The 15,927-nt window shown below is 33.3% G+C and overlaps 1 protein-coding gene across 1 annotated transcript; it reads left to right on the forward strand.

Moving 5' to 3' along the window:
* The first annotated feature begins 9,303 nt into the window (after positions 1–9,303).
* Positions 9,304–12,630, forward strand: LOC131632997 (protein NUCLEAR FUSION DEFECTIVE 4-like). The gene is made up of 3 exons (XM_058903700.1): positions 9,304–9,815; positions 10,461–11,350; positions 11,469–12,630. Exons 1-3 carry the CDS (start codon positions 9,492–9,494, stop codon positions 11,953–11,955), a joined length of 1,701 nt encoding a protein of 566 aa, XP_058759683.1. The 5' UTR covers positions 9,304–9,491; the 3' UTR covers positions 11,956–12,630.
* The last annotated feature ends 3,297 nt before the right edge of the window (positions 12,631–15,927 follow it).

The raw sequence follows: 15,927 nt of genomic DNA on the forward strand, positions 1-15,927 counted from the left end.
TTATGCGGTTTTTAAATAGTCCATTGACAAATCGTGATAAAATTCCTCCAGATCTTCTAAAGAGAAGAAAATCTTAGAAAGTGAGATGATATCTTTTAAGCAGGACGACAAACCTCCCAAGCCACCAAAAGATCGTATTTTAAAGGTTAATCATCACCCAACAAGTAATGAACACATGAGAGACCCACTCTAAAGGCCAAACACATAATTTATATTGTGAGTGCAACTTCACCATTAGATGTTTTGCATGATGTCAAAATTATAGAAAAATTTAGCGGTTATGTATATTGGATGGTATCTCTGAGTTTGTGTGGCACCCTTGCATTAGCAATCTTAGGAATCATCAAAAACCACTTTGATATTGGCCAAAATCATGAAAAACAGTTTTCTGCACAAAAATGCAGTGCATGTACTGGCACATACGCTTTTCAGGCCGACACATGTAACTCAATATTAAAGCCTGTAGCCTCTGTCAAAGTTCGGCCGACACTTAAGCCTTTCAGGCCGGTACATATTGTAACTTTAGTTTTAAGTGCCGGCACATATGACCTTCAAGGCGACACATGCAACTCAATAATGAAGCTTGTAGCCTCTGTGTCATTTAGGCCGACACATACACATTACAGGCTGACACTTAGTGAAATAATTATTTTTATGTGTCGGCACATACGACACATAGTTCGACACATGCTGTTATTTTTAACACTATGTGTCGGCACATACAATCTATAGGCCGATACATACTATTTCATTGGTCATTTTCTTTAATTTCTTTTAATTTCGAATTTCCTCCTTTTGCCACCAAACTTCCACAATTATAAATACATCATTCATGCATCATTCCAACTTGATGAAACTATAAACACTTACTACAATTGCTCTTCACCTTCAACCTCCAATCTATGCATACACATTGACAAATCACACATAATCATCTTTTGTCGGGGTTCCATCTAGGCGAGGTTTAATAACGTCCAATTAGGTTCTTGTGTAGCCGAGAATATTGGATTGAGAATTGCATGGGGTTTCATCTCAAAAAACCTCGAGTTTATCTTCCAAGATATTTGGTAGATTTAGGGGGTTTTCGTTCAAGTCTTTCAAGAGAGGATAGCGGCCAAGTGAAAAGCCTTTGGAGATAAAAAAGGCAAAGGAAGTAGCGAGAGAACAGTGAATCGAATTGAAAGGTCTTGTGTTACAATAGGTGCAATTGATCGTACCCGAAATATTTGAAGATAAAGAACGCAAAGGAGTAGAAATAGTCGAATAATCAATTGGTAGCTATTGCGTCTTGGTCTTGCTCAAGGTCATAAGAAGAGAAAGGGTTGAATCAACATCAAACGGGTGTGTTTTAGGGTTGCTCTTGGAACACTTCTCTTGTAACCAACTTTTTGCATAGTAAGAAAATTTTTATAATTCCAAAATTGGAATTAGGGGCCAACATACTCATAGGCGAGGACAAAATGGGGAACTTGCTAAACAAATTCTTGTGTCGATCTCTCATTATCTCTTTCTTGCTTTATTTTTCATTGAGTAATTAGTCAAATAGCATTGCTTGAACGATCGACTCGTAAGAATTTTTTGTTACTATTTTCGTTTTAAATTGGTTGTTGATTAGCTTATAATCACTTTTGATTATAAGTCTTTTTTCATATTAACACAACACAAAGGAAATTTCTGAAAATTCGTTCGCACACCAAGTGTTTGATAAATTGCACAAGTCAATATTTTTGCTTGTTATCATTAGAAATAACTTTGCTAGTAACTTGGTTTAAACGAGTAATATTGTGATACTTGATTCAAGTTAATAAATTCAGTTTATTGTGTTGTTCATTCCATAAGGCTTTTGCATATCAGAGTTCTAATAACTTGGTTCGTATAGATAACTTAATCGATCTATATTAAAACCTTTCATTAGCACTCTTTTCTTTTAACTTTCAAAACTAAATTTTATTTGGATTTATTTTTTTGGCTTGGTGATCTATTCAGCACCTCTAGATAAGTTATAGTCATCTAACACACATAAATGGGATATTATCTTGAAAATGTTGTCAATAGAAGGCTACCACTTTAGACAGGGCCCAACTATCATAAATGACTTATAGGTTTTGATCCAAACTACTAACGCGAACAGAAGTAACCGAATTTGCCATTAAAGGGGAACCATGGGCACAAGAAACTTATTAGAATGATCCTTCCCAGAAGTCTAAAGTTAACGATCTCCCTCTTCACATATAAGATAATACCATGAATAGCATGAAGAAGGTAGTCAACCAACTCCAGCTCATAGTCAAAGAGTGATCTCCTCCACTAAAAATCTCAAACCATATTCTCATCAATCAAAGCATCAATCTTACAAACCATCATTTATTTTTGTTAGATATGGGATATAGCCTATTAAACATGATCCTAATTAAGAGGAACATTCCCCACCCATGGATCATCCCAGAAAGAAGTTAACATACTAGATCCCACCTTCCGTTTAAGTAATTTGACAAACCAATTAGAGGTGGCACTATATTTAGAGCCCAAAAGAGAGACCTCTCTCCACCAAGAAGAAACTAACTGAAAACTAGACATCTTATGTAATGCCTCAGAGTGCTTTCAAGATTACCGACTGACTTCACAAATCAACACGGGTCTTTTCAACATACTTTCTCCTCACTTGCACACTTTTCAGAAAACTTCCTAGAAGGTCACACATCCAAATGCTATGTAGTTTCATACCTACACTACCTCAGGATCTCTCTCATTCTAATGTGATTTCACTTTTTGCATAGAAGCTACCAAGATTCGCTCATTGTCATGCCTTGTGCACCGGCGACCACTTCCCACCCTCGTTAGACTCCAATGTTACATGCCCACCTGCTTTCGCTCGGTTCGTCCCTGAACCACATCATACTAGAGAGGTCTACTATGATATCATATTTGTGCTTTCAAGAGAGAAGAGGTATGGAGATAAAAGTAGTTAAAGGTTCCTAAGTATCCTTAATGTGGGAGTTAACCCCTATAGGTAGGCCAAGGTACTTGAACAGAAAAGATTGGTGAAAACAACGGAGAAAGTCACTAGCTGACTCCATAAAGGTTGGGTCGACATTAATCTCAATGAGGATAACAATGTTCATCCAGAGGCCAAAGGCTAGTCAAAAACCCCTCACAATAGTCTTGATAGTCCAAAAATCCATTAGAGAAACATCTTCTATGATAAGATTAGTATCGACCTATTGTTGGTAAAAAATGACTAAATATGAACTCCGAACTCTAAATCATGTCAAAAAGTCCAACTCCACAACCCCGCTAAGAAGCCCACTCCGCCATTCCACTACTAACAAAAAGAGAAAAAAAGGGACTAGCATGTCTCCTTGGTTTAAACTTCTCTAAATACTGATCTCTTTAGTCAAATACCCATTGACCGGGACAATAAGGTTTCCAGCAAAGACACATGCATGCATCTTGTTTCACTACTTATCATTAAAGCCAAATCTAGTAAGCATATTCCAAAAAAAAAAGGTTCCTCTTGTCTAATCTAAGTAACTCCCTCCAATCAAGAACTCCCCATCTAAAGGGCCAAAATAGAATTTATATTATTTTTGCTTTTGACACATGCGTGAAAGAACCTTGTGTTACCATTTTATCACTTTATCTGCTTAAACTTTGACCTTTAGAACAACTGAGCCTCTTCAGGTCTGCAATATCCCTCTTCCTATCAACTAAATCCACTTGTTGAAATACTCCATTGTCCACCTTAAGGTCTATATCCTTAATCTCACCTATCAAACAATCGACATGGTACCCCCTAAGTTACCATAAACGTCTTTATTCCAATTTTTGAGCACACGTTTGTTTATATAAAGTTATTGATTATTAATTAAACAATTTTTGTTGTATTTTTATAAAACAATGTCTAGACCTTGTCTTAAAGATAAGAGAACATTTGAATTTTATGGGTGTACTAAATAATAAAATTGGGGAGAAAGAAATATTTTGAAAAAGTACAAAATATAGTAGTAAAAGGTGATAGTGATAAAAAACAAAAATAATATACTTTGACAGTCAAAAGTAAAAGAAAGAAAATTTGAAAATGTCTAAGCTTACAAAAAGAATAAATCACCCAAAGAAAAAGTTGTAAGGTGGAAAAGAAAAGAGAACTTTTGAAAATAATGAAAACATAAATATTGTTCTCTTATCTTCTAAGCACATTTGAATTCTAGAAAAGTCAAAATTCTTATAGCCCGACCACGCTACAACTGAAAATAATGAACTTAGTGATCCATGACTGGTTATGTATCTTGTGATATTGCTTAGATGAAGCGCAAAATATTTCTATAGACGAAGCATTGTATGAGGGAACCACTAACCATTTGTGTGATACACAATGAGATCATTATTCTAATGAATAATTGATTGTTAATCTGGACATGTTTTAAAATCATACTTCAGTAAAGTATATTTTTCATCTTCGTGTTATACTTCAGTAAAGTCCTGAATGCTTTCATCACCATTCATCCCGTAATAGAGGAACCAAGATGATTTTTAAGTGTGATTTATTTATTGCTTCTACACTTTAAATTATTCTGCTGTTGCATACTCAAGCTTAGAATCTGAACTTTGTCAGATTCAGAAGCTAAATTTTTAAAAGGCAATAATTATCGGATACATAATTTAACCCTCTATTCTTTTGTATTTTTCTCACTTTCATTTTTCAGATATCCTCTAAAAACCAAAAATCTTGGTCTTTATTATGGTAGGTTTCCTGTCATACTAGAGGGATATACCAACATGAGTTAGATATCGAGTATTGAAGATTATAAGTCTACATCTGGGTGGATACTTAGACTAGCTGAAGGTGCAATTTCATGGGAGAGTAAAAAACAAACATGTGTTACTCTTTCAACTGTGGAATCAAGGTTCGTGAATCTTGATTCCGCTAGTCAAGAAGCTGAATGGTCGTGGGACCTTTTGTTGGAAGTTCCATTGGCTAAAGACAATGTTTTAAAGGTGTTGATACATTGTGGTAGCCAAGCCACTTTAGCTAGAGCATTCAATAAAGTGTATAAAGGGAAGTCTAGAAATATATGACTTAGACATTCTTTTGTAAGAAAATTGATTAAGGATGCAATTATTTCATTCACATATATACGATTGAGCTTTAATTTGGCCAGTCCATTTACTAAACACATGGCTAGAGATTTATTAAAGGCTACCTCGAGAGGTATGAGATTGAAACTCCTTGAATAAGAGTTCCAACAATGGTAGCAACCTAATTTGAAGTTAATAAAACCTTAATCTAAGAATCAGTGGGTAACAACAACCCGATGACTTGGATGTTTGTGCGGAATTATATACTAATGTTGACAATTGCATATTGAGGAATGAGTTTTCAAAAATATTAATGAAGTTCAATGGCAAAAACACGTATATCAAAAAAATAGATATAATATGAACTTCACCTAGGTGAATTTCGAGATGATGTCATCTCAAAGTGAGAACTAGAGTTTCTCTCACGAAAAATTCACGAAATAGGAAAAACACATGGCCATTAATAGTTCTAGATGAGAGATGTAGGAGAAGAGCTATTAATGAATGTGTGTGTGTGTGTATGTGTGTGTATGGTAATGCCTGTCTAATCACAACAGATAACGGTTCAAATCATTGCTACCTAAAACTTCAATTAGACTTTGTTTTGTCTTTACTAAGGTTAAGTTCAAAATTGAAAGATACTTAAATGTATTAAAATTCTTTGTTTCCCTTTTTTTGAAATTGATTTTGTCATTATTAGAACAAGTGGATGATTATTGTAATTAATAATAGTTAATCACCATGGGTGTGTTCTAAAATGACAAGAAAAAATACAAGTGAATGTTGTTTTTTGAATTTAGAATTAGGCAACACTTGTGAATTGTTATTGTAGGCAGTTTGTATTTTGAAATTGAAAATAGACAACACTTTGTGAAGTGTTGTAGTAGGTAGTTTGTATTTTGAATTCAAAAATAGGCAACGTTTCATGAAATGCTGCAGAATGCAGTCAGAATAGGCAACACTTCTGAAATGTTGAAACGTTTGAAAAATGTTGCTTTAGGAGAAACAATGCGACATTTAGTAAAAGTGTTGCTGAAAGTGTGTGTTTCATCAAGGGCCGCAACCTTGCGGAACATCACCGCTTTGGCCTATAAATTGAGCATTCGAGATTCAAAAAAATGCATTAGAAAAGTCTATCGTATTCACATAAAATTCCAGATTTCAGATTTCCTACATTTGAGTATTCATCGGTATTGTGCAAACTCGAGTATAGGCTGAATTATCCTGGATATTTTTACATAGTAAGTCTAAGATAATTTGAGACTGTTTAAAATACTATAAAAAATGATTTATTTACGATTCTAACATCGATCCATTTAATTTACAATTAATTTTTCTAACAATATTTTATCATAAATGAGACTTGAGCTCATGTTTAAGACTTCTAGAAAACAGAATTGGTTCACCTTTGTTGGTTGTTAACCCACTTTTAGGACATAGACCTTTTTTTAATAAGTCATTATTTGAACCATTTATATTTTTGATCTTTATGATTTTTTAATAAATAAATTAGCCACCAACTAACAATGTAGAACAACTTCCCTTTTCAACAGGGGAAAATACGGCCACAACGAATGTGTCCGAAGCAATACCTTCCACAGTGAGTATAACGAAAATCCTCTTGAATGCGCAAAGTGGACCAATTTTATCCCTAGTTCGAACATAGGGTCAACCGGTGTCCCCAAGACCTGTGGGAAATAATAATACTAGGCCACCTTATGTGCCTGGATACATAATACCATTAAATGGTCGCGAACAACTACATGGCTTGCCAACTTCTATGTTGGAAATTTTTTCACAATAGTGTATCAACATTTGCTGAACCTGTGGCGACAATGTTTTCACCGTTAAAAGGATCGGGATCAGCTTTAAATAATTTAGGTAGAAACACCTATAACCCAGGGGCGAAATTTTCTGCCCAACTGCCCGCATTTACTTATCATTCTGCGACGGTTTTGAGACAGCAAATGGATAAAAGTAACCATGAGATGGTTAGCATGCTTACCCAACACATGGGTACAATTTTCAACCCTTAGATACAAAACACCACCAAAACTAATCAACAATTGGCAGCGCAGATGACGCGAATTGCATATTTCTATGGCGTTCCTCAAGCGCCAATTCGACAACCCCGTCGAGAGTGGATGTTAGAAAACCAAAGGGTCGTCCTATAAGAGGATCCGACGATTAATCATGCCCAACAATTCATACCCAATGTGATCGAAGTCAATCAGGGCCAAACACGGTGAACCCCACAGGGTCGAACCATGAATACCTAGGGAGAGAGAAGCCCCAAGGGTAGTTATGGTTAATCGCAACCAAGATGCTGACGAAGTTATTCATTGTGTTAGGAATTACGACGTTGCATGAGAGAATAAATATAGGTCTCCACATGCCAAAATAAAATGTTAGTAAAATTAAAATCGAAAGTACATTTAAATTTTAAAAAGTTATTAACACGATAAACTAGAACAAATATAATACAACTATAAAAAGCAGCTGACAATCCAATTGACTATAAATTTATTTTATAAAAAAAATTTAAATTTTTTTCCACTAATTCCTAAAGTACCATGTCTCAAACAAAAAAATGGCAACGCAGAGCGCATGACAATCCAATTGACGCTTTCATTTAAAAAAATAGAGCTAACGCCAATGGAATTAACAACTGCATATATGAATGCGCCAATTGAATTGGCGACAGTGCATAACAAGTAAATGGAGGCGCCAGCTGAATTGACGACTATGTACAAGAACTAAGTGCAGGCGCCAATTCATGTTGTACACAATCACCAATTTAATTAGCGCATGCACTTACTACACATAGTCATCAATTCATTTGGCGCCTCCATCTAGTTTTCATGTAGTGTCGTTAATATTATTGGCGGCTCCATATGATGTCGTCAATTCAATTGACGCTAACTCTATTTTTATAAATGCAAACACCCATTGGATTGATATGTACTTTGCGTTGGCAAATTTTTTTATTTGAAACATTAGTACTTTAGAAATTAGTGGAGAAACTTGGTTATTTAAGTTTTTTATAAAAAAACTTAATTATTTTGATAGAAAAAATTCAAACCATTAACCCATATGAATAAAATGTCACTAGCATGCTCAGTGCGAGTAGCAAATAATTTATTGAAATATGTAGATTAGTAAAATTCATAAATATTTAACTAATTAAGTCTACATTAATGTCCTAATTTATTTGTTTAAAAAAAATTGTTGGTTTTCACCAATTAAAAATTTAATTAATGAGTTTCTTTTTTAATAAAAGTGTTAAAGATATAGATGTAAAGTTTGTGATGACTAGAAGACAAATAGTCGTTTTTATTATTTGCAAGCAACACATGTTCAAGATTTTTTCTTTGCTATCCCTATTGACGGTCTAAATCAACATATGTTCCTAGTATAGTACCATACCGTCTATAAATACCATATGATTCTCTTATTTTTTGTTGATGAGGTTTGCCCTATTTACCACAAGACGTGCTTGAATATTTTTGGGGAACACGCTATTCATTGCAAGGAGTTTCCGAGATTCAAATTCTGACACGACTTGGTTATGGATGTCCTATTTGATATATTTAGGCGTCCATGAGTATTTGTGAAGAAAAAAGTGCTTGTTAATTTCTTGCCCGACCCACAGGAGAGAAAAATAGCTCTTAGGTTAGTAGATGTTGTGGTGTATGAGTGGGTAGAAGAGAAACAAGCATGTGTAGATTTGAGTGGGGTTTCCCCATTGGTGGGACCGATGACTAGATGTTTTAGTGTGGGACAAACAACTCTAAAAAACACTTTAAGTAAAATGGTCAAGTATGAGAAAGTGTGTTACGACAATCAACATGTTTTCATATCATTTGTCTTTGACACTTTTGATTTTCTAACTCCAGAAATAATTGATCTTTTACAGAAAGTAAAAATGCTCATGCAAAACAATGGTGTGTCTTCTAAAACTATGAATATAATTTTTTTTAAAAATAATTTGACCATTTTAAAAGGAATAAAAGTGCAGTTTGTTGTTAGTTTGCCTGCTATTTTTATACAAATATTGATTCTATAGTAAAATCTTCCAAATTAAAAAAATAAAATAAAAATTGATAAATAGAAACTGAAAAATGAAGTTCAAATAGTATACATCATCTCAAGTGGATGGATCCATCCTAAGATTGGATACCAAATTATATAAAAAAAATATATAAATAGTACACTTTCATAAAAAACAGAAATATCAGTATTATTAGTAAACAAGCACATGCCACATATTAAAACCTCCGATTCTGACACCGACCCTTCAATCCATGCTGTGTTTTCTGTTCTTGTTCTTCCATCATCATCATCATTGTCTTTAACTCTTGATCATTTTCACACAAACAACAAAAACAAACAAACCTCATAACAGAAGAATCTCCATGACGAAGCTCAAGGGAGGAACAAGGCCACCTTGGGTAGGACTTGGAGCTGCAGTTTGGGTTCAAATAGCCGTAGGAAACGCTTACACATTCCCTCTCTATTCACCTTCCTTCAAATCTGTTCTTGGTTTCAATCAAAGACAGGTTTCTCTTCTTGGTGTTGCTAATGATATTGGTGAGAATGTTGGTCTTCTTCCTGGTATTGTTTGCAACAAGTTCCCTCCTTGGCTTATGCTTTTCATTGGTGGTCTTTTCTCTTTCCTTGGTTTTGGTCTTCTATGGCTTTCTGTCTCACAAACACTTCCTTCACTTCCTTATCCTCTGGTAAACAACTTCATCTTCTTCTTGGTTTGTTGTCTTTTATTTTTTATTTTATTTTATTTCATAATAAAATCTTGATCTGAGAAAAACAAAATCTGAAGTTACACACATGACACAACAACATAGTAGAACTTGATCTGAGGTTTTGGAGAAAGAGACAAAATAAAGGTGTTTTGTTGTGAATAATCAAAGTATTTATCAAATTTGAGATTCCCTTTTTGTATTTATTTCTTGACTCATGATTTTTGATTTCTTGGAACTTTTAGATTCATTTTTTTAATAATTGAAATGAAATAATAAGTTAAGTAAATTGAGTTTTGAAATTTTAAATTTTAAATTTTGATGAAAATACTTGAAGAAACATTAATTAAGTTTTGGAATTTTGAAGTTTAAGTTTTGATGAAAGTATTTGAAGAAACATATGTGAAATTGAAATTGTCTGATGCGATTTGTAATAGCGGTCGGTCGCATGATTTTCATTCACAATGAACTTTCGGCTGAAGCGGTTGTGGAGACTACTGCATCAACAATATTACGTCTGTAATTGCGGTTGTGGACTGCAATTTAAAACCATGTGTACGACATGCTCCTAAACAAGAAATTAGTCTCTTTTGTGCACATATTGATATCATTTTACCATATTTGCAGCTATGGTTTGCACTTGTTATTGCTACCAACAGTTGTGCATGGTTGACCACTGCTCTTCTTGTGACAAACATGAGAAATTTTCCTGTAAGTAGAGGAACAGTTGCAGGTATACTAAAAGGTTATGGAGGGATCAGTGCCGCGGTTTTCACCGAAATCTTCAGGGCACTTCTTCATAATTCTCCTTCAAATTTTCTCTTGTTCCTTGCCATTGGAATTCCTGTTTTGTGCTTTACTGTAATGTTTCTCGTTCGTCCTTGTACACCAGTTACCGGTGAGAGTTCTTCGGAAAAATGGTATTTTCTTTTCATCCAAGGTTCGAGTGTGGCCTTAGGTGTATATTTACTTGTAACTACGACACTCGATTACATTCTCCATATTGATTCTACCGTGTCTTATGTTTTGGTGGCTGTGATGATTCTTCTTCTCGCGGCTCCACTTGCTATTCCTGTAAAGATGACACTCTTTCCTCAAAAAGTCACTCAATCAGAAGAGAATGAGGTAGTTGAAAGCAAAGAAGAAGAAAACACGAAACCCCTTTTACATGTGTCTTCGTCGGCTAATGTGCTTGGTAGTTTAAATGACGCTGATAGTTCATCTGAGATTGGTATGCTTCTTGCTGAGGGTGAAGGAGCAGTAGTACCTTCGAAAAAGAGAAGGCCGAGAAGAGGGGAAGATTTTACGTTTTTGGAGGCCTTGGTTAAGGCTGATTTCTGGCTTTTATTTTTTGTTTATTTCGCTGGTGTTGGAACTGGTGTTACTGTTATTAATAATCTGGCTCAAGTAGGTGCGGCTCAAGGTGTTGAAGATATCACTATCTTACTCTCGGTTTTCAGTTTTTTCAATTTCGTCGGGCGCCTCGGTGGAGGAGTTGTTTCTGAACATTTTGTCAGGTAATTTTAACACTTGATGATAGATTGACTCGATGATATACTTTTGATTGCGCCGTAATCCGTCATATTGCTGTCAAATGGAGTTGATGTATAACTCTGCTGTGTTGACCATTTGCAGGACAAGAACGATCCCACGGACGGTTTGGATGACATGCACACAGATAATCATGATAATCTTGTATCTTCTATTCGCACATGCCATCAAAGGAACACTTTATCCAGCAGTTGGATTTCTCGGCATCTGTTACGGTGTACAATTTTCAATACTGATTCCAACAGTCTCAGAGCTTTTTGGTTTGAAGCACTTTGGCTTATTCTTCAACTTCATGTCATTAGGTAATCCACTTGGCGCATTACTTTTCTCAGCGCTTCTAGCCGGACGTATATACGACAGTGAGTTGGCAAAGCAACAAGCACTCGGTTTCGTTGTTTCAAGTGCTTCATGTGTCGGTCCAGATTGTTTTAGGATTACGTTTCTGGTCCTTGCTGCTGTGTGCGTTGCTGGTACAGTCTCCAGCATTATCTTGAGCATACGAATTAAGCCCGTTTACCAAATGCTTTACGCCGGTGGCTCTTTCAGGCTGCCTCAAGTAACATGCCAGTGAAAGATTACTCCTTAGTTCATATGATAAGTTTGTTGCAAAATAAACTCTCTACAGTCAATTTTATGGTGCAGTCTGCTGCAGACCGTTAGGTTAAGAAAGATAATCGTTTATCTCTTAACCTATCGGTTTGTGACTTGTTGTAGATGATTCGAACCCGGTCTATTGTGGTCGTGTTTCTTGATGTGCTATTACTGTAATGGATATATATGGCTGATCATCATCGGTGTAGATATTAGACAGTATGTTTGGCTCCGGCACGCGCGGAATCACTTGTTTCGGGGGAATGAAGCTGGGGACTTGTTGTATTTCACTATGAAAATGCTTTTTTATGATGCATGTTTAGCAGCAGGGCTGTGGTATTTATTACTGAGTAGTGAGAAAGTTAAATAATCTGAATGTATAGGAATTCAATCTATCAGATACTTAGAATGATCAAATATTTCCATATGTGATGTGCTATAATTAGTGAGCTTCTTTTGTGTGTATTTTTGTTTTGACAAAATCTTGGTATATGTGTATTAGATATTGTTAAATGTGAGCTTCTTATATGTGAGATTTTATTAAATTGGAGCATCTTTGTTCAATGGTGCATCCAATATATAGAGATTCTAGTGTGTTTGGTTATGTGGTGATGGAAATGAATTTTGAATAAATAGGATATCTAAAATTGATTTATACTAGAAGTGACTAGAAAAAAACATAATATGAAGACTTAAGTCTTTACCACTAGATAATATATTTAGTATATTGTAGTCAGAGTCGTCTCAATTTTTTCGGAGGCCCTGTGTAGATTAATCTTAGTTTAATCACGAAAAATTAAATATAGGCTTTATCTGCCTATAATTTAACTATTATAAATATTTTATGAGGTCCTATTTAGCCACATATTAAGTGTGAAAAATTTGAGTGTGTAACATTTCTATCCCCTTAAGAAAAAAAAAATTGTAGGTTTAGTAACATTTGTTGAAACAAAATGCAACATGAACCATAATTTAAAAGAAAACATATAGGTGAGAAACACAAAGAAAAACATACAAAATTTGACCAATGACTTGGGCAACAAAATTTATTTACGTTTGTTACTTAAGAGTGACTATGGTATTTAATTTATTATTATTCAAATTTAGCAAATATAGATTACAATTTGTATTTAAATGTTACACACTAGTTTACAAAGTTATTCTTAAAATATGCTATGTGATGCTTGATCAGGTCAAATTGAATCTTCTACCGACGGTTCTATGGTGCTCACAATATCTAAAGATTTATTTGACTTATTTGACCAAGTATTGGAAGACACCAAGTAACCTCAAATTTTTAAATATGAAAGACATTTAGACACATTTTTCATCAAGTAGGTTAATACATCATTAAACAATGAAAAGTGGGACATTGTTTCTTTCTTAATATGATTTTTTTTAATGACTTAGTGGAGTCCAGCTACATTTCCATCCTTTAAATTTTGTTTGAATAAAAATAGAAAATTGAAGGAGAGATAGTGAAAGGATTGAATATGAGAAGAAAAAGAGGAGAAAGTGAGATGGACTTTTTTTTAATTTTTTTTGTTAAATGTGAAAGTGAAGAAAAATTGAAAGGAAAGAAATATAAAAATAAATATAGAATTTAATGGTTTAGATTATTTAATTTCTTACATTAGTATTTTAATTTGTTTTATGCAAGCCATTACATATTTTATTAATCATTTTGTTTATTTGTTTAGAGAGGTTGATTAAATAAAATAAAAAGTTACAAAATATATATATATATATATATATATATATATATATATATATATATATATATATATATATATATATATATATATATATATATATATATATATATATATATATTACGTATAAAAACAAAAGCAAAAGCAAAGTCACAAAAAGTATGAGTGTTACTTGAATAAAAATTCTATTTCCTATTTTCTCTCTTCCCTCCATTTTGATATGTACTAAACAATATGTTAGACTATGTGAATTTGGATGAAAAAAATGGGAGAACTTTTAGAGAGGGATGAGTAGAAAAAAATAGATACTTTTTTATTTTAAAAAGGAATTTTTATATAGAATAATAAATAAATATTAATTTTGAAGAATTTTTCTAAAGCTCTAAAACTATTTTTCAAATTCTTTTATTCAAAAATTACAATGAACATTTTAGGTGTTTAAAAGTAAAAAAAGAAAAAAGAAAAAAGAAAAGAAGTTATAGTTGAAATAAAATGTTAAGAGATCAGTAATCATGGAATAAAAGAAGAAAATATTATTATGGTGTAAAATATTTTACACGGTTATTGGATCATAACCATTCACGAATAATATTTTGTATATAATTAAAAAAAATCAAACTTATATAAAAATTTAACGATTATGATTCAGTGACAGTGTAAAAGGATATATATATATATATATATATATATATATATATATATATATATATATATATTATGAGAATTTTTTTATATGAGAATGTGAGAATGAATTTGAACCATTGGATTTTAAAATAAATGGTGGAGATTATGTGTGAATCTTTTTTTCTCTCTCCTCCATTATTAAAATAAATGATGTAGGAGAGAAAAAAAATAATTCACACATAGACTCTGTTTGATAAGACATATTTTCGAGCTTATAGCTTATGTCTTATGTCTTATAAGTTCATATAATAATTTAGACCCGTTTGGTAACAATCTTTTCATCACGAACTTATAGCTTATTTTACTAGCTTATAGCTTATTTTCCAGACGCTATTTTAAATACCGTTTTAGCTTATGTCTTATAGCTTATTATTTTTTCTTCCTTTTTTATCCTTATTATTTTAATTAATATCCATTTTCAACCCTTATAATTTTTTTATTTAAAATATAATAATTATATATTAAATATCTTTTATGTCATTTTACATTTATAAGTTAATTGAACCGCTACCAAACACTTCAATTAGCTTATAAGCTATCAGTCTCAACCATCCGCTATAAGCTATAAGGCTTCAGTCATCAACCATCAGTCATAAGCTATAAGCTATCAGCTAGCTTATCAGCCAACCGCTATTTTTACCAAACAGACCCATAATCTCCACAATTTATTTTAAAATCCAATGATTCAGATTCATTCTCACATTCTCATATAAATATGGCATTCTCATATATATATATATATATATATATATATATATATATATATATATATATATATATTAGGGGTGGCAAAACGGGCCGGGGCCCGCCGGGCCGTCCGCGCACCCGCCAAAAATTGGCGGGTTGGGTTTGAATTTTAGGCTCCCCGCTCGCCAAAGCCCGTCCAGCCAAAACCCGCCGCCCGCCATACCCGCCCCGCCAAAGCCCGCCGCTCGCCAAAACCCGCTCCTCCTCCAAAACTCACTCTTTTTTTAGTTAATTCTATTAATTGCAATTCTTGATGATTTATTTTATACATTTATTTATAAATATATGTAATATTTTTTAGAGTAAATTTGTTAAAAAATTACTTTTATAAAAAATTGTTTTAAAAATAAGTGAAAAGTTTAATTAAAAGTTAAAAAAAGCATATTAATCTATTAAAAAAATATAAATAAAAATAGGCGGGTAAGCCCGCCGCCTGTCAACCCGCCATCTTGGCGGGGCGGACATGATTTTGATGTCCATTTTACTTGGCGGGCATGCCTGCCCTACTCGTTTTTTGGCGGGCATAAGGCGGGGCGGGCAAGGCGGGCGGCCCGTTTTGCCACCCCTAATATATATATATATACACACACACGTGATCCTCTTTTGTCTCAACTGTTTTCAATTGGAAAAAAAAATCACGTGACGAGATATTAAATTTTAATCATTTATTTTAATCAAACGGTTGTTAATTCTTCTTCTCACTCTCACATGAAAGATACACTTTCTCTCTCTCTCTATATATATATATATATATATATATATATATATATATATATATATATATATATATATATATATATATATATATA

Source organism: Vicia villosa, linkage group LG1 (genome assembly GCF_029867415.1).
Source record: "Vicia villosa cultivar HV-30 ecotype Madison, WI linkage group LG1, Vvil1.0, whole genome shotgun sequence".
Classification (NCBI taxonomy): domain Eukaryota; kingdom Viridiplantae; phylum Streptophyta; class Magnoliopsida; order Fabales; family Fabaceae; genus Vicia; species Vicia villosa.